General features: G+C 31.8%; 1 protein-coding gene and 1 pseudogene across 2 annotated transcripts; both read left to right on the top strand.

The window, feature by feature from the left end:
* The first annotated feature begins 2,654 nt into the window (after positions 1-2,654).
* On the top strand, positions 2,655-7,832 carry LOC143239007 (uncharacterized). The gene is made up of 5 exons (XM_076479722.1): positions 2,655-2,749; positions 2,992-3,147; positions 5,656-5,896; positions 6,237-6,366; positions 6,672-7,832. Exons 2-5 carry the CDS (start codon positions 3,033-3,035, stop codon positions 6,795-6,797), a joined length of 612 nt encoding a protein of 203 aa, XP_076335837.1. The 5' UTR covers positions 2,655-2,749; positions 2,992-3,032; the 3' UTR covers positions 6,798-7,832.
* Positions 7,833-9,744: 1,912 nt separating this feature from the next.
* Positions 9,745-18,470, top strand: LOC143237521 (uncharacterized; annotated as a pseudogene). The gene is made up of 8 exons (XR_013020122.1): positions 9,745-9,806; positions 10,646-11,353; positions 12,477-12,584; positions 12,802-13,121; positions 13,303-13,431; positions 15,208-15,420; positions 15,968-16,036; positions 16,806-18,470. The product of XR_013020122.1 is annotated as an uncharacterized LOC143237521 (transcript).

Raw genomic sequence — 18,470 nt, 5'->3', positions numbered from 1 at the left:
TTGATACTTGTCACTGTGATATAGGTCCAGCTTATCTTCTTTCGGTTAACTTGTGTTTAGGGTTACTGAAGTGGAATTTCCCGAAACTAGTATAATATAATAACACACATTGACCAAAGTATAATTTTTAAAATTTCTACCTTCTTGGTTACCAAAAAAGCCAGTATAGACAAACTCTACTATGCTTTAGTAGTTTAATATCGTCGAATGTTGGTTAAATTTGAATTTTTGATAAAATGAGTCACGTAACAATCATCAGTCAATAAATTCCTGACGAAAATTAATTGGAAAAGATTGAGTTTCTGAAAAACTATCAGAACTGAGGTTGAAGGTAGATATTGTAAAACAGTCAGTATGTAATAAAACTTATGTTTATAAACTGTTTAAAATTTTGGGTTATGAACAAAACATAAGTTGATATCACAATAAGTGTTTATTTAGTTCATGAGGTTTTCCTTATGGTTGGGTTATAAGTGTTGAAATAGAAGGTTGAAGGTCAAGCGTAGAAATTACCCAGTAGTGATGTTTACTGTATCAGCTATAAAATTTGACCTTTATTGTGTGTGTGGTTTTGGGAAGTTTTCATATGTAGCAATTCTTAAACGTACAATAAAACAAAGTATATTCTGGAATTTTAATGTTTTTATTCATACGCTAAATGTTAGAAATTCCTAAAATCACATATAAGTTATTAAATAGAATAAAGTTGTTTGTTAAATATTATCATGGATTAAAGGTGGAGGGATCGAGGAAATAGATATTCTGAAACAATCAGTTCCATTTCCTGCAACCGTGTACGGAAAAAAAGTTTTAACATAAATGTATAGATGGTTCGATTTGTTTGTTAAGCAAAGCAACGGAAGAAAAACCTTTCGTCTCTAATATTGAAACAATGGAGAGAAGACAGCTAATAAACGGCACCTACCACCAGTTCTTGGGTTACTCTGTCGAACAGCAGGATTTGATCATGCGTAAATCGTCTAATGCACCCATGATCCCAAGTTGCGAATAACGGTTTTTCGGCAGCGTTCACGCCAACCATCAGTTCATGTCTGATCTTCTATTTTCCACCAATGTCATGCTTTGTGTAATAAGGTTGAGTATCGATTAGCGTTATTGTTGGAAGTGAGGTCGTGTCTGTCAGTTTGTCTGCGGACTCACACTCCATAAAACCAGGTTTGATACCCGTGGTGGGTAGAGCACAGACAGCCCATTGTGTTGCTTTATGCTTAATTACAAACAGACACTTTCTGTGCACTTTTCTGGCGATACTATATACAAAATTTCAGCTCCTACGGTATGGAAAATGGGCTACTACATAAAATAAAAGAGTATATTTAGACTAATTGGTAATTAAGAAGTAATTTAAACGCTACGTTTTTTTATTTCCTTCAAATGATGAAGTTAAATCCGATAGTAGTATGTTGTATTTATTTATTTGGTTTATAGTTCTCACATATTTCACATAGTTTCATTTATTCCTGATAAGTCCTGACGTAAAAATCTACACATTAGAATGGAAATTATTATTAAACAAAGCTATCGAAGGTACTTTTTATAGTACGCCCACCAAAGTGATCGAAGCTCGAATTTTAGCGTTATTAGCTCTCAAGCTTACCAATGAGGCAACAGAGATGTGAGCAAATTGAGACAAAGATTAAATAATAGATGTGTTTGTTTTGAATTTCGCGCAAAGCTATACGAGGGCTATCTGCGCTAGCCGTCCCTAACTTCGCAGTTTAAGACCAGAGGGAAAGCAGCCATCATCATCACCCACTCTTGGGTTACTTTTTTACCTACGGATAGTGGGATTGACTATACCATTATAACACCCCCACTCCTGAAAGGGCGAGCATGTTTAATACGACGTGGATTCGAACCCGCCACCCTCAGATTACGAGTCGAGTGCCTTAACCACCTGGCCATGCCGGACATAGATAGTAGGAAGACTGGACTAAATTACCGATAACTAGTTTGTTGGAATTTAAATTTTCTTTCATTCTGTTACATAAAAACATTTTTTTTGAAGAGTTTTATTAGTTACAGTTAACTTATTTTAGAAAAAAATACTTTAAACATATTTATATCAAAGTTGTTTTCCTGACACATTTGTATTTTTCGTTTGCAACAAAATGCTCCATTATTTTAAATTTAGACGTGCGACTTTAAACAAAGAAATTACAATGGTTTTTCGTTGTCTAAATATTCGTGTTTCTGTGGTTAATCAATTCCTACTTAACATTCTTGAAACTATCTTACTATATTCATGGATTTTCTTTAAATATTTAGTGTAATAATGTTGAACATTGGTGAAGTAAATCTTTATTTAGTACTGTATACCGTAGTTATTGTTGGCCCCAAAGTTTACAAAATATATCATAATTCATTCCTCTCACATTAGACAAGTAATTAGGTTCTTACTACGTATGTATCAAGTTATTTCAGGTATACGCAAGTTATTTCAGGTAAATGTTATTTTTATAGAAATATAAACAGGCTATTCTCTACGTTAAAACTTTTAATGTGACCTTTCAGCCCTCTTATCTTTTACGTATTAGTTTACCTGTGTTCAGAATTTTAAACAACAAAGGTTCGTCTTGTGAAAACAAAACGTAACTTTCTAGAACTACAACTAGATGGCGCTAAACGGTTCAACGAGATCTCGCGATATTTGGAGTCTTAATAAAATTCAACGTTCCAGCGTTTCGTCTGTTCTTTATAGTAGTCTTAGGAAGGTGGGGTGTGTGAGGTATGTTATGTACTATAAATATTATTTACGTTTTTGGTGAAAACTTTTCTGGGATTTAGAAATCTGCTATGTGCGTAACTATGTTTGTGTTTTTAAGGAGATTTTATTTCATTAGTATTTAATAAAACCGATACTTCAGATTTATTTATTAGGTTCGTATTACATAATATCTGTCAGTTTATTGACGTTTAGATTCTTGTTTAATGAAAGTAACTATTGACTTCATCTTCTATTTCATGTAGAAACTACACTATCGGTCAGACCTTCTCTGTAACGTAGCAACATGATTAGATGTAGAGACCGGACCGCTTATTTTTACATAGGCGACGATGATGACTACGGGGGTTACCAATACAACACGGGTTATGGGTCGAACTTTTCAAGGAACAGAATTGACGGTAAGTGAACGGTTGAAATGTGATGTTTTCTTTTGTTGTGTTTCTAAAACGGTTTTGAATTACATACAGGGTTGGCATATGAGAAAGTGATAACTCTAATAGTGCTAATGGTGAAGGGTAGTTATGAAAATGTTTCCACCACTAGAGAACGGTAGAGAACGTAAAAACGGCTGGTGTGGGTTGCGAAGGCTGTATTCGTAAATTGCCATTTTAGCGACATAACTAACGCTGTTTCACCGTACACTTGTAACTAATTTATTGACGGATTACTTCATTTTATTTGTTAGAATACACAGGCCAAGCACGTGTTCTGTTTCCTTGGATGCTATTCCCGCTGCCCCCCGCTAGTATAGCTGTATGTTTCCGGATTTACAACGCTAAAGTCTGGGGTTCGATTCCCCTCGGTGGGCTCCGCAGATGGCCCGATGTGGCTTTGCTATAAGAAGCGCACGCACACACACACGCTATTCCCGCCAGTTGAAACCTTTTAAATTATTGAATTTGATTTTAAAAAATTAATTATTTAGGGAACGGACCACGTAACATAGTTAATATATCTTAATTATGCACACGCACGTGTATATCTAAACCTTGTTGTGGTTAGTAAGATTATTTTAATACACTTATATTAGTATATGTTCTGAGGTTTATTTGAAGCGTGGGGGTAAAGTTGAGGATAAACAAATCATTCAGAACCCTGGACTTCAATCCTTGCCTTGATTCCTCCATGTTTTTTTCGAATCCTCACTCCACTAAACATTCTCGCTCTTTCAACCTTGGGGACGTTATAATGTTACAGTCAGTGCTGCTAGTCGTTTTGTTAAATAAGAGTAGCACAAGAATTGGCAATGAGTGGTGATAACTATTTTCCTTCTAGTCTTTCACTGCCAACGTAGGGACCGCTAGCGCAGATGGCCTTCGTGTAGCTTCCGCGATATTCAAACCAACTCTTATCTTTTAAATGTAATGATGCCCAGTTAAGTTAGACCCGCTTGACCAAGAAATAACGACGCAAGAGACCAAACCGAAAAGTTATGGACCTCACGTGAGTGTTGTCGTCATTATTGTTTTTACATTAAAGGTATCTTCCTATAAATCATTCATTTGGTATGTTTGTATTTATCAGTGTTCTTTGTCATTAAACTTGCCTGCTTAGTAAAGTTTTTCGCACAGAAGTATAATAGAATTACTGATAAATTTATATACCCTGTCTATGGTATTTAGCTAATCTGCTTACTAGAAACTGCATATGCAGGACTACTCAGGTGACGGTTAGATATGAAAATGTTTCCACCACTAGAGAACGGTAGAGAACGAAAACAAATCTGCAATGAATATTTAGAAGTTCTGATATTAATTCCAGATTTCTGGATACTAAGATATCGGATATTTTTATATTTTTATTCGAATTCTATACGTAAATCCAATCGCCTCTAACTGCAGAGGCACGTTCACTTTTATCAACCGATTGTAGTGTGCAAAATTTTAAAATAATGAAAAGTTTAGCCATTCTCCAATCAAACAACCGGTCACTAACGAACATGGTTAATTTTAACTTTAAAAAAGTGAATGAAAGATCTTTAAGTCATTTTCAAAATATTCTCCCTTCTTATTGGACGGTGCACAAGTAACCATTGTATGTATTCAGGGTTTGCATTATTTTGATTCATTACGATAGTGATGGTATTTTTGTACACGTTGTGACCGTTACGTTGAAGAATATAGTTCAAATGAGCTAATGTTTTACCATCTTTTGAGTGTTTTAAAAGTAAAAAAATAAAATGAACTATTTATAGTAACTCGGCTCCTTAGCTTGAGTGCTAAGGATAGTGAATCTCGAAGCTTGAACTTCCTATTTATAAGATAAATAGCCATAAAATTATCTTTTACATCATCTCATATAAACTAGGTTCACTTAAATTCTCCATGCACCATAAAGGTTTGGAAAGAAATTTCTTACCTTGTCAAAAAAAAGTTTAAAACAGTGTATCTTTATCTGAAACATCCAATTTTCCAAACATTTCACAGCTTAACTACGATTTATAATGAATATTATTGTTTTGAGATATAATTAACTTCCACTTAATTTTTAATATGAATGTTAAGCCTAAAGTTTGACAGACAAGTGATTTGTAGTTTATTTGTACATTTAGTCATTGGAGAAACTTCAAAAAATTTAGCTTTCTTTCAAATATTTCATGTTTCAATGTGACACAAACTCCTTATTTGTATTTATGTTCTGGTAAGGGAGAATTAGTGAATATAATTTTTTTTTAACTTTGAATTTTTTCTGGTTTTATAAGCTTAATATGGCTCTTCTGCATTCTTAGTTTCTTCATAAATTCTCATAGTTTGACCCAATTCTATCATGATGGGCACGACAGAAGCCTATTGTGTATATAGCTTTTCATGTAAAGTTCAATTGGTCATAAGTTGACACAGCTTCTGTCTTTTAAAGATGATGTGTAGGCTGCCAGTATTAAATCATGATATTAACTTTTATTGCAGGTTATTCCCTGAGACAATCCATGTCTGAGCCACTTCTTCGGATAAGTCAATACTCTATCTGGCATGACATTCAAGAAATTGGAATGAACAACAGGAATGAATCTGATCAGGACAGAGAAGCCACTTTTAGTCAGGACGTGGATTCATTTTGCCCTACGACAGAAGTGAGTGATGACACCTTGGCAGTAAAGAATGGAGTGACACTTGAAAAAGTGTGTGAAGACTATACTTCTTGTTTAACGTAAGTCTATCAATTTTTGTCATTAGAACTCTAAGTTGTAGTTAGTACCTTTTGTAGCATTTGTAATTAAACATTGTGATCATAGTGTGATTTCAAGTGCAATATCCATGAAGAAAATCCCTCAGATATACATAAGGAAAACCCACTCAATCAGTTTTAACATCCATGATGCCTAATCTGAATCTGCATTTATAATGTTTATCCCTTAAAACACCTGGACTCTGCTACTGTTTGGATCCACATTATATAATATTTTCCTAGAATATTTACTACTAAAACTATGTGGCAAACATCTGTTTTCACTTTGGAATATAAGTTTATGTATTTACTGTGTTTCCAGCTGTGGAATTAACTGGGAAGATGAACAGTGCTCATTGTTCTGTGATGAGTGTGGACGCTATGCGATGTATAGGCCTTGTCCTGGGTGTGATGGTCAGTGTGGAAGCAGATGGAGAAGAGATGTGGCAGCTGTAAGTTACTTAACCTATACTCTGTATTTTCCACGTTTGAAACTGGATAAATTTAAGCATTTCTTAATTTAAAATGTGTACAGTTATAGAATATCTAGTTATTAAAGGTTAATAGGTAGCATTCCTATGTGAAAGAGTGACTGGAGGTTATGTAAGAGTAAAACGTTAAGTATTTTTTGTATGACAAATTTTTAGTTGTGGGTTTAGACCTATTTTAATAAGATTGTTTGTATGAAATATAAACAGTTACTTAAGTTTTCCCTCCCTGTATAAGGACTTATTTTTAAAACATGTTTGTCTCCCAGACTCATAGAGACAGATGGGCAAGATGGAAGGGTAGGTGCAGACTCCACAGTCTTCGCCAACCATTATTTCTTGATGATGAAGAAGGTGTAACAAGTGATACAGAGAACTTGAAGGATGATGTATGAGAGACTTGTGTGCTATTTAAAATGTTATGTAAATAGTTATTGGATGACCAATATTTTTTATATAAATTGCAAAATGGTACCTCATGGGAAGGGGAATTCAGTGATGTTATCCAAATAGATATTTTCTAAATGCCTCTTAACTTTATAAATTTCTAACCCAATATATGAAACCTTTTATGTATCCATGGTCTTTCATCTCAGGTTTCACTTTCTTGTTGATCACAAAATTTATATAGAAAATTAACTTTAATAAACTTGGTGCCTTGAAAAACATGAACTTCTGTCATAGTTGGTGGCATAAGTAAAATATTTGCTTTCAGTAATAGTGTTATGTTTGTTTGTGGCTGTGATAACAGTTTTCTTTACCAAATTTTCGCTGCAAACTAGCATTTGGCTTAAAATTTAATATTTATGTTAGTACAAGAGTTGGGGGAATATGTAGAAGTTTTTCAACAAAAATGAGTTGGAATGGGTGGGTAGACGGAAGGGGTGTACAACCAAAGTCTTTCAGTACAAATTCAGGGAGATTAGTTGAATGTCTTTTCAATTACATTTTATATTTAAAAAAATTGTAATATTTTTACACTGAGAATTTACTGTTGAATGTTCATCTGTTTGAATAATTGTAATGTTTCAATATCATGTTACTTTCCCTATATATGAATTTTTATAAACAATGTATACTTCTGATTATCAAATATTTTAAATAAACTTAACTATTTAATATTTGTTTTTTGGTACTATACGCACTGAACTACAAATTTGCTTTCCATTTACCTACAAATTCCTATTTTAAATGGTTCACCTGATTTTCGTAAGTGTCGTCTGTTATGGATTTTGTTTAATGTGTTGTCATACTTTCGTACTTAATTACTGGATAGTATATCTGCCCTTATAATCCCTCTACCTTTTTACAAATTGTTTAACTTCTAGTTCAACATTTGTATGAACGATATAATTAAATTCCAGTTGTACCCAGTAATTGAACTCATGGTGACTCAGCATCAGTAATGAATAAAATCCTTCAATAAACAACTTGTACGTGTCTTTTTGTACTTTCTGTATTTGCCAACTATTTCTGCCATTTAAAACGTTTTTTAAATAAATCGTATTAATTCCTGTATTTACACGTAGAATATATTACTTCTATTTCTGTCTCGTGCACGCACGTGCGGTATCAACCTATATTTGTGGTAAACTTTATTCCTGTACAAACGCAAGTTATAAACTCGTTCAGTCGTCTCAACATAAATGTGTTGTATTGCTAATATTAATTGTCACTTATAAACGATTGATAAATTGTCGAAATAACGAATTTTTAGTCATTGAATATGTTAAAACGCAATCAAATTTACATAGACGTATAATTTTAAGTTTCTTATTGTAAAGTTATTACCCACAAGTTCATGGAAAAATTATGTAATATCACGTTCTCGATGTCGTTGGACTGACCAATATCCTACGATTGTGGGTTATAGGATATTGGGGAGGACACTACATTTCTTCGACACAACCTTCTTATCCTTATCAAAACAAATCTGAATTATAGGAATTGTCTGTAAGCTTAAATGTGATTGAATCATTTCGTAGTGGATTTATGTCGATAAAATAGTGCGAATGTACAAAAAGTAAATATAATGATGAAAGTGTTAAACTACCTTTTGTCAAACTAAGTAGCATTCGTATTGTCAGAAAACGTAGGTGATAAATCAAGATAACTGAAAAGTATGGTAAAGCTGAGATTTATGTAAATGTGGTACTAACGGGTATTATTTGTTTTGCTTTTGAATTTCACACAAAGCTACTCGAGGGCTATCTGTGCTAGCCGTCCCTAATTTAGCAGTGTAAGACTAGAGGGAAGGCAGCTAGTCATCATCACCTACCGCCAACTCTTGAGCTACTCTTTTGCCAACAAATAGTGGGATTGGCCGTAACATTATAGCGTACCCACGGCTGAAAGGGCGAGCATGTTTGGCGAGACAGGGATGCGAACCCGCAACCCTCAGATTACGAGTCGCACGCCTTAACACACTTGACCATACTGGGCTCGCTAACGGGTAATGATATTCTTAAATCTATTAATTTCAATATCATATCAATGTTACAAAGTTGAAATAGCTATTAAATTATGTTCACATTTGTCATTTCCTAAGTAGTATGTGGCAGTATTTGTCAAAGAATTTATCCCCGAGTTGCTCTTATGATTCACGATAGTAACTGATAAAAATCGAATCTCTTTAGAATCTGCGAGGTTAATACCCTTAACTTTTAAAACAACGCCACCTTCGTTACTAAACTGTCGTCGTCAAATCTGATACTTCGTTATCGTTGTAAGATTTTACTTAAGTAAGAAATATTTAAAAAATAATGAATATATATTTTTACATTTTAGAAACTTAAAAAAAAATATGACTTGTCTTTCCATCGATATATAACACGATCGGCTGGGTTGATATTATATTTACTTACGTGTATTATGTTCCTCCCATTAATATTGTGTGTGTAAGCAAGCTGGAGAGATCCTGTGGTGATAATCCGAACTGTCATAATCGGGTAGATAGGTAAAGTTACCGTTTTAGATATTGGCCTAAATGGAAATGTTAGCAATCTTTTTAACGTATTATTAGTATATATGCGCATGATATATGGTAAGCAATACTCTGAATATTTGTTTTTTCGCGTAAGAAGTCGGTGGAGTATTTTTTTATGTGCGCAAATTATTTGAAAACTTTATCATTGCTACTATTAAGTACTTAATGACAACATTTCTTGCTTCTTTGATGTTAAAAGGATTGTAAAAAATAAAGTTTTTATATTTGTAAACTAGCTGTACTCTTATTTCTACATTGATAATTATGAATGAGTAATAGACCTAAAGCTTGCATGTTAAAGACTAAACAAAAATAAATTAACACGGTGATAGTTTAAATTAAATTATCTGGTTTGAGAAGTGAAAGTGTGAGTCAGCTCTTAGGTGTCGCTAAAGTGCAATTGGTGTGTCAAAGCGAGGTAATTATCTATTTCGTAAACTTGTTTAAGGTGATTCATGAATTTTGATAATTTCTGACATTTAAAATTAACGACAATGGAAGGTTAGAGCGTTTAGGTATTTGAAACAAAAGTATTTTTACACCACTGAAAAGGTGCGTCTATTAAGATAATGATACAAGATTCAACTAAATATTATTAATATTAGTACAAGATAATAGTGAATACATGTAAATTGTAATTCAATTTGCGTAGTCAACATATTACTTACAGTGTAATGTCACTAAATTATGGTTTGTAGAACTTAATAGTGTTAAGTTTTGTTTTCTTTTTAGTTACATTATGTATGGGTATATGATGTACATTGATGATACCGATAGTAGTACTAGTGTAGCTTATACTAGTACTAGTTAAGTATGGTATATGTAGAGTGTGATATAAATGGTTAGGTGTGATAAAGGATCGTCTGCTGTCTGTTACCGACTTGAGTCCCACACGATTTTTATTTACAAATTACAGCCAACAATATCATTAAAAGCGAAAATAACTCACTGATGAAATAATACATTCCAATCATGATAACTTTAAACATTATATTTAAGTACCTGTTTGTTACTGTATGTATATCTTTGTTTTGATCTATTTTTGTAACTTTCTTTGATTAGAAGTGAATATTAAATAGAATATATCTTGAAGATACTTCTGTACAACTCACTTTTTTCATTTATTTATTTTTACTTGTTTAAAATAAAAACATCAAATTAGAAAGATGGCACTATTATACCATTTTCTCGTTTCAATGTGAAGTGAAAAAAAAGTATTGCCAGTATATATGTAATTTTGTTTATATATATTTACAGCTTGATAATGCCAAAAGCAGTAGGATTACGACATCAAGATTCTATGACCTCTCATTATTACTATGGCTTCCATGAGGAATCTGTCCAGGAAAGTGGCTTCCACCAAGGGCCTTTTGTAACCAACAGTACACATTCTACATGTACCAAACAGTCAGGCCGCTTGCCACTGTGGGCTTGGAAGTTTATTGCCAGGTGTCTTGGTGTTCCTGTTATTCCAAACGAACGTCCTATTTTAGGAACTATAATCCATATCTTGACCTTTGCTGCAGCCCTGACTTATGCTATATCACATACTTGGTATGTAGCTTATGACATAGCATCCGTACACACGAAACAAAATGCTCAGAATGGTACAGTTAGTATCATACTAGTGTTGTGCTGGTGTAGCTTTGGGTTTTATTCCAAAACTCTGAGTGGACGACTCTTTCAACACCCTCGCTTTACAAAAGATATCCGTATGCATGCACGTACTTTCTTTAAGATCAATGCAGCATTTTTAGTTTTTTATTCTTGGTGCTGTTTTCACTATAATTAGCAATGTTAATGGACTTGAGAGTTTCTCTGATAAACACTGTGAAACAATTGACCTCAACAGACTTGTGTGCAAGTTAGAATATGTGGCCAGAGTAATCTTTTCAGCATTTTCTCTTCTGTGGATAACACTAGTAGCTATTGTATTAATTTCAGTTTGTCGAACACATACCATAGGTAAGTTCAATTCTTTTTACACAGAAGATACTGAATTTTTGTGTTCTGTTGCTGTCTTTCTTTGATTTTCACATTTACTTGAGTTAATAAAGTGAAATATATAATAATGGCTGATATTTAAATGTGCATACCCTCTCCTACTAGGTAATTTAGATAATAAAGACAAGGGTAACAAAGATAATGGAAAATTAAAGGTAAAAAAAGAGAAAGAAAATTTCACAAACAGGTAGAAAGCCAGAAAGTAATTTTGGACTTTTTTTACTTGTTTGTCTGGTTTTCTTTGTCTCACAAGGTTTACATATTATGTGATGACAAAAAAAGTAAAATGTGTATTTTGTACAATAACTGAAGCATAGGACTTTTCTTTTTTTTTTACTTTTTATTTGTTTGCATAGTTTTCCATTGTATTTTTTACCCTTGTCTGTGTTATTACCACAACCTACAAGAAACCAAATCTTGTTACAGGTGTGTGGAATGGAAATTAAGTCGCTAAAATGTATAATTTAAAAATATATTTCATTTTACCAATAATAGGTTTTTGTTGATCACATTCAGAAATCTTTAGTTAATAGTATAATTAAAATAGTCTAAAACTTAAAGATTTGATGTGTTTTATTTCCTAAACTGTGTGTGTGTGTGTGTGTGTGTAACTGCTAGTTGAGGAACTTTTGAGATTATATACATAAACTTTGTAGAAAGATATTTGTAAAAGTGATTGGTGATCACTAGTTTAATATGTGACTATGTTCATGTACACCTTTTACAATAAACCAGTAAGATATTAAGAAAGTGACTAAATTATAGTATTCCTTTTATTACTCAGAATTAAACATGAAATTGAAATAAAAAAATAATGTATTCTGAAATTCTTTAGCGAGAGTGCTAACCTTTTAAAAGTTTTAAATTTTGCTGTAAGATATGAGAGATTTTTGTGATACTTGGAATGTTATGTTTTGTTGGTGCTCTTTTTTTTCTTTTTTGTACAAGATTAAGGATATTTTTATCAAGGTTTAAAAACTTGTGCTGTAATTTATCTACTGTGCATTTTGTTAAGAATTAACGTGTTTTTATACAAGGCTTAAGAACTGATACTATAATTTATGTATTATTTCTTTCAATAAAGGAATAAGGAGATTCATCCGGGACTTAGAATATGATGCTGTGCTCTATGCTAAATATAACTCTCATGTTCATCAGTTTCAACCAGTTACAAAAGAAGATATTTGTCAAGGTGTGATAGATTGTGTTTTAGGTTATCATTATATATATATTTCATAAAATATTGATTTAAGTCCACCTTTTCTTTTATGAGGTTCTAACTTTACAAAATGTATTGCCGTTGTTAACAGTTTTAATTATAAATATTCACGTAAAGTGTATCTAGTTTTAGGCTTATGTACTAATTTTGAGGTCAAAATTATATAAAATGTCTTTTCTTGTTTTTACAGAAACCATCTGGTTAGAAGAACAAATACACGAACCAGGTGACTTGAGTGATAGTGATGACAGTTTTGTTTTAATCCATACTTCACTTGGAGGTGCCAGAAGGCATTCCAGATCATTTGCCCCTCCTGTCAAAGAAAATACTGACACCACTTCCTGTAATAAAATGGATGCTGATGCAAGTAAAAACCAAAAGAATCCCATAATCTCACAAGATGAAAGCAATGCTGATTCACCCGAGTTAGAGGGAGGAATTAGCATTATTGCTCGTCCTATTTTGGAAGAAGTTCAACGAGAGGAAATTCTAAAGGATAAAGAGAATGACGTAAGTAAATCAAATAAAGCAGGGACTGTCATCATTTCATCCTGATAATATAGACATTATTCAACCAGACTATAATGGTTAAGTAAGTTTCATTATAGGTTAGTATCTCTATTTTGCTTTAGTTTAATCCATATTCTCTCATTTAACTAATAAGCAAACACGTGTGTGTTTTATTTTCTAGAGTAAATCAACTAAGGAAAGACCTAACACTGTTAAGAAGCAAGTTCTTACTCCGGACACTCATGACGACCAAAATACAAACACTGCTTTATCTACTGCTGAAATTCTACATAATTACTGGAAGATTTCTGTAAGTATATGTTCACTTTTGGTTATAGTTTACAGAGGAAGTTTTTCCACTTATTGAAAATTAGAGACTCAAAATCCTTATTTGCATGTTTTAAAACCTTACCATTAATTGCTGGAAAGCAGAAAATGAACAGATAAGGACCGTCAAGAGCAACAAGCGTAAAAGTAGAATTATAGACGGAGTCAATGTTTCTTTTAATGATTTTCAGTCCATGTGCAGATTGTATTTTGTCATGTGCATCAGTATAAAGGAAAGGTGGAGATACATACTACAGTAAAACCTGTCTAAGGCAGAATCGCACTGGACTGAGTAAGATTTCCAGCTTAAGTAGGTTTTCCAGGTTAGACAGTGAACATGCATTTCCTTAATTATATATAATTTTTGAGCAGAATGTTATACTTGCTTGACTCTTGCTTAAATGTTTGAAACAATGCAGATTTTCACTTTTACCTGTTTACCCATGGTAAATTTTCCCTGAATTTTAAAGTTAGGGAAGATAGGAATTTATTTCTTTTGTTAGAATTATTTAAAAGAGTAGAATTTTGCACTTATAAGACAAATATATTTTTACACATCATGAATCTAATTTAACTGCAAAAATAATGATGACAAAAAAGAACAGAATATATTTAACCAATATTTACTGTAACAAAATGCCCAAGAATTTATTAATATTTAAACAAATTATTAATTAAATAAGAATTTATTAATATTTAATCAAATTATTAATTAAATAAGAATTTATTAATATTTAATCAAAAACATTTTTTCTACCTTAGTTAGGTTCTAATCCTACTTGTTAATAGACGAGGTAGATGAAAGGTAGTTTTCTATCCATGTTATGCAGGTTCTGCCATATAGAGAGCCTTTTGTACTAGAAATCTTAAAATAATATGGCAAAATTTTGAAATTTCTGGCTTCTGCAGGTTTCTGCCCTGTGCAGTTTCTGGTTTTTCTGTACTAAGTTTTTTTCTTCTTCTTCTCCTCATGGGTAGGGGTATTTATTGAATTACTGGGCCTGCTTTGTAATGCTACCATTTGATTGTTTGGACTTTAGGCCTAATGAGTGCCAGGGTATTTATGGCTGTCAATGTTTTAAGACTCCTTGCCATCACTGAGGGTGTTTGTGACATTTGACTGGTCATTGTGCAGCCATGTGGAAACATTGGAAAGAACATATATTAGATGTCAATGATTTATTATTTTGTATACAAATTTGGTTCTTTTATATTCCTTAAGATGTTGACTCCCAAGCCTATTTTTCCAATACTTTCCAGGATCCCACTAGTCATTTTAGAATTACATTTTTTAGGAAGAGTGTAAATGCAGCCATTGTGTCCCAGCCAATGAGTGGCTATTTAAAAAGAAAATAGAGCACGATTCACTGGTGGGTCTTGTGGGAGCCAACGTGTTTACTAACAAAACCACAAAAGAAAAAAACAAAAAAATTGTTAATTTGTCAAAGCATTGTTAAACAGCTTTATTTACTATTTTCTTTTTATTAAGTTACTTATAAACATCACTTTGTAAAGAAAATTAAATTTCTTTTCAAGGTATAAGATATTTGATGGAAAAAATGAGTACTTTGGTGTAAAAAAGTAAAATGTTTGTTAAAAAGCTTCTACCAGTGTATAATATTATATGATATTTTTTATGCTTTGCATTTTTTGGTGAATGTAACACAGTATTCTGAAATTTTCTTTGAAGGATTACAGGAGTGTCTAAGTATTTTAGTGATTATATAATTTTAACGAATGCTGTATGTTAATTTTCCAGTGTCGCTTGAGGTTGTCATCCTCGGCCCTTCAGCGATGGGTGACTAGTTACATGGGTTTAGTTATTATTTGGTGTAGCATGTATCTGGTGTACTGGGTTAATAATTCTGCCACCGTCTATGATGTCATCCAGTTCATTGTGCCTTTGATCTTGCTACCTCTTCTGTGCTCTACCCTTGCTGAAGTCAACTCAGAAGGACAAAGAGTGGCTAAAGTATGGCAGTGTGTGATTGATTGAAAGATAGATTAGTATTTTGTTAAGTTTTAGAGAATATCACTATTTGTTATAAACAATAATTAATATAATATCTTAGTTGCATAATTAAACCAGATTGAATCATAAACTTAATTAACTTTTAACAAAATGTTTTGTAATGATAAGTGTAGGCCATGGTTTAACTGTTTTACATGTATTATAAATTTTAGTTCTTCATATAGTTACATCTGAAGAATCAATTGTGGTTAATGTGTTTTCTAAAGGATATTTTTGCACTTAATAATTCACACCTGGTTTTTTTTCAGCTTTCAAAGAATTCAAATATATTTTAACTATGTTCATCTGACAGTAGTTCTTAATTTATGACTGTGTATTTCATATACTGCTTTCTGTATTTTGATGTTGTTTCCTAAGAGGTTCCATTAGTATGTTTTCACAACCTACTGTCTAGCTGAAAACAATTTAATGTTGAACTTGTGTTATGTATGTATATTTATGGCTCTAATAGTTTCACAGGACTCTGTATATTGTTTTTTCTTCACAGTCCATCTGTCCAACTGAACAACGTTTACAGCTCATCAAGTTTCTGAACCAGAATCCACTCCAAATGACAGTAAGTAACTGTAGAGGGCACCTCCAGGTGGTGTACATTGTTAATATTACATGAATTAAAACAACAGTAACTGTAAAGCTCACCTCCAGGTGGTGTAAAGAGACTACTAATAGTAACTTCCAATTAGAGTAAGCTGTGTACTTACAACAAAACTAACAGTAAACTTGAAATCATTATAAGTATAAACTAACTCACTGAACTGTATGTTTGGTGATAATGATATTTTCAATCATAATTTCACAGAGTTTAGTCAGCTTAGAATACTTAGGTTTGTCCTATGAAATAAAAAATAAATTCATTTAGTATATTAATTAGTATAATGAATATACTAAATGAACTTAACAACATACAAATATTAATTTTCTGTTTCACGACTGTTGTAGAAGAAAACTGTTTTTCATAGGTGAACTTAATGTAACTTCATTAATTTCTCTTTTGATCAGAGGAAACTCATTAAGCCCTAGAGTTAGTATCAGAGGGAAGTAACATTTTGTATTTGATATGTTACTGTTTAAACTGTAGTATTTTTAGCCTCAATGTTCCTTTCGTATAACCAAAAAAAATATAGGAATATAAAGAATAAATTAAAAAGGTCTCTGAAAATAAAACAGTATAAAATGTAACAGAAAATAAACAACATGATAAATATAATATTTGGTATGTCTAACAAACTCTAAGACTAACTGTTCCTTGTAACAAATGCTTTGAGCTGGCTACAGATTGTAATGCATAATGTTAAATCTTCTGTCTTGATTGTTTTATTTAATAGGTTTATGGCTATGCCCTGAATCATGGAACTATTATGACCGTCTTCTTTGCCATTCTCGTTGCCTTCACTTCACGATTGGTGGTTTCTGAAATCAACACTTAGGAAGTTAAAAATCACAGATAAAATGATCTGTTGTTACTTGCATCACCATTACATGATTTCTGTGAATGCTGCTATTCATTGTAATGGGAAACAATACACTGTTTCTTCACATAAAGAAGTAGTGACCAGAGGCCAGCCTGACATTTAAATGTTGCTTTCTATCAAGCATGCAAACGAAACATAATGTTAAATTTCATTGAGGTTTTTGCACACTTTTCAGTTTTTATTTTTGTCTTGTTTTCATTATTTTACAGCAAAAGTACTAATAATTTTATGCAATGAAAAGTGAAGGGGTTAAAATTATATTATTACTGTGTAAAACATGTACATTAGAAAACAGGCAGTGTCTTAAACATCTTTTTTAATTTTCCAATGACATGTGATAATATGTATTTTAAACAGCAACAATTCTCTTTTACATCAATAATAGTAATATAAGACAAAGTTCTGATTAACAGAATAATTGATCAAGATTTTTATTTGGATATTTTTGTAGTTTTTGAGTATAAAAATTACATTCATGACAAATGGACATTTTTATGACAATGTGAAATTCAAACAAAATTTAACCAACTTAAAGTATTTTTTTTTATATATTATTCTATGGTTAAGAGGTCTAACCTATCAGTATTTTATATTAAGCTGTGATATCACGTAAGTCCACATTATAAAATGTATATATCTGTGTATATACAAGTCAAGAAACACTGTAAACATTGGAATTAAATTGGGTTGCAACTGTTTGTAATATGGAGAAAATATATTCATGATATATGTATATTAAAATACTGTTTATATCCTTTTCTCGTTTGTTTTTGAGTATAAACCAACAGAGAAATATTTTCAATATATCTATGTTTAAATATTAATCAAATGTTTTAGTTGTTTATAACAAAGTCAAAATTCAAAACTTGTGCTTAAATATTTAATAATATTTTTGTAAAGTTCGAGAGAAATATTTTCAACATATGTATGTTTAAATATTAATCAAGTGTTTGAGTTGTTTATAACAAAGTCAAGAGAATTCAAAACTTGTGCTTAAATATTTAATAATTAATATTTGTGTGGTTCGAGAGAAATATTTTCAATATATTTATGTTTAAATATTAATCAAGTGTTTGAGTTGTTTAAACAAAATCAAGATAATTCAAAACTTGTGCTTAAATCTTTAATAATTAATATTTCTGTATAGTTCAATCAGTTTTATTTGTATTTCCTTCCCCTCACCCCTTTTTTCTTGGAGACAAAATAAAGTGTAACATAAACATCTGTGATTAAGAGTTCAAAAGAATAAATCCAGTAGTGATCTTAAGCTTCATAACAAAATACTCTTGTGGATGTGATAAACAACTGTGTTAGTATAGCTGGATAAGGTATGTTTATTGATAATGTTTTATTCTTCAAACTCAGTATTATGAACGATATACATATCTATATATGAGTAATATTACATGCAAGTTTTTCATTTATAAAGAAGTTTGTCAAGGAAGAGAGAATGTAATTTGTTTCATGTCAAACTTTTTGTACCCATCAATTTTATTAATAAAGTAACATTCCAATTAA

Source organism: Tachypleus tridentatus, chromosome 13 (genome assembly GCF_004210375.1).
Source record: "Tachypleus tridentatus isolate NWPU-2018 chromosome 13, ASM421037v1, whole genome shotgun sequence".
NCBI classification, from domain to species: Eukaryota; Metazoa; Arthropoda; class Merostomata; order Xiphosura; family Limulidae; genus Tachypleus; species Tachypleus tridentatus.
The sequence above is the reverse complement of the archived record's forward strand: the minus strand, read 5'-3'. Positions and strand labels throughout refer to the sequence as shown.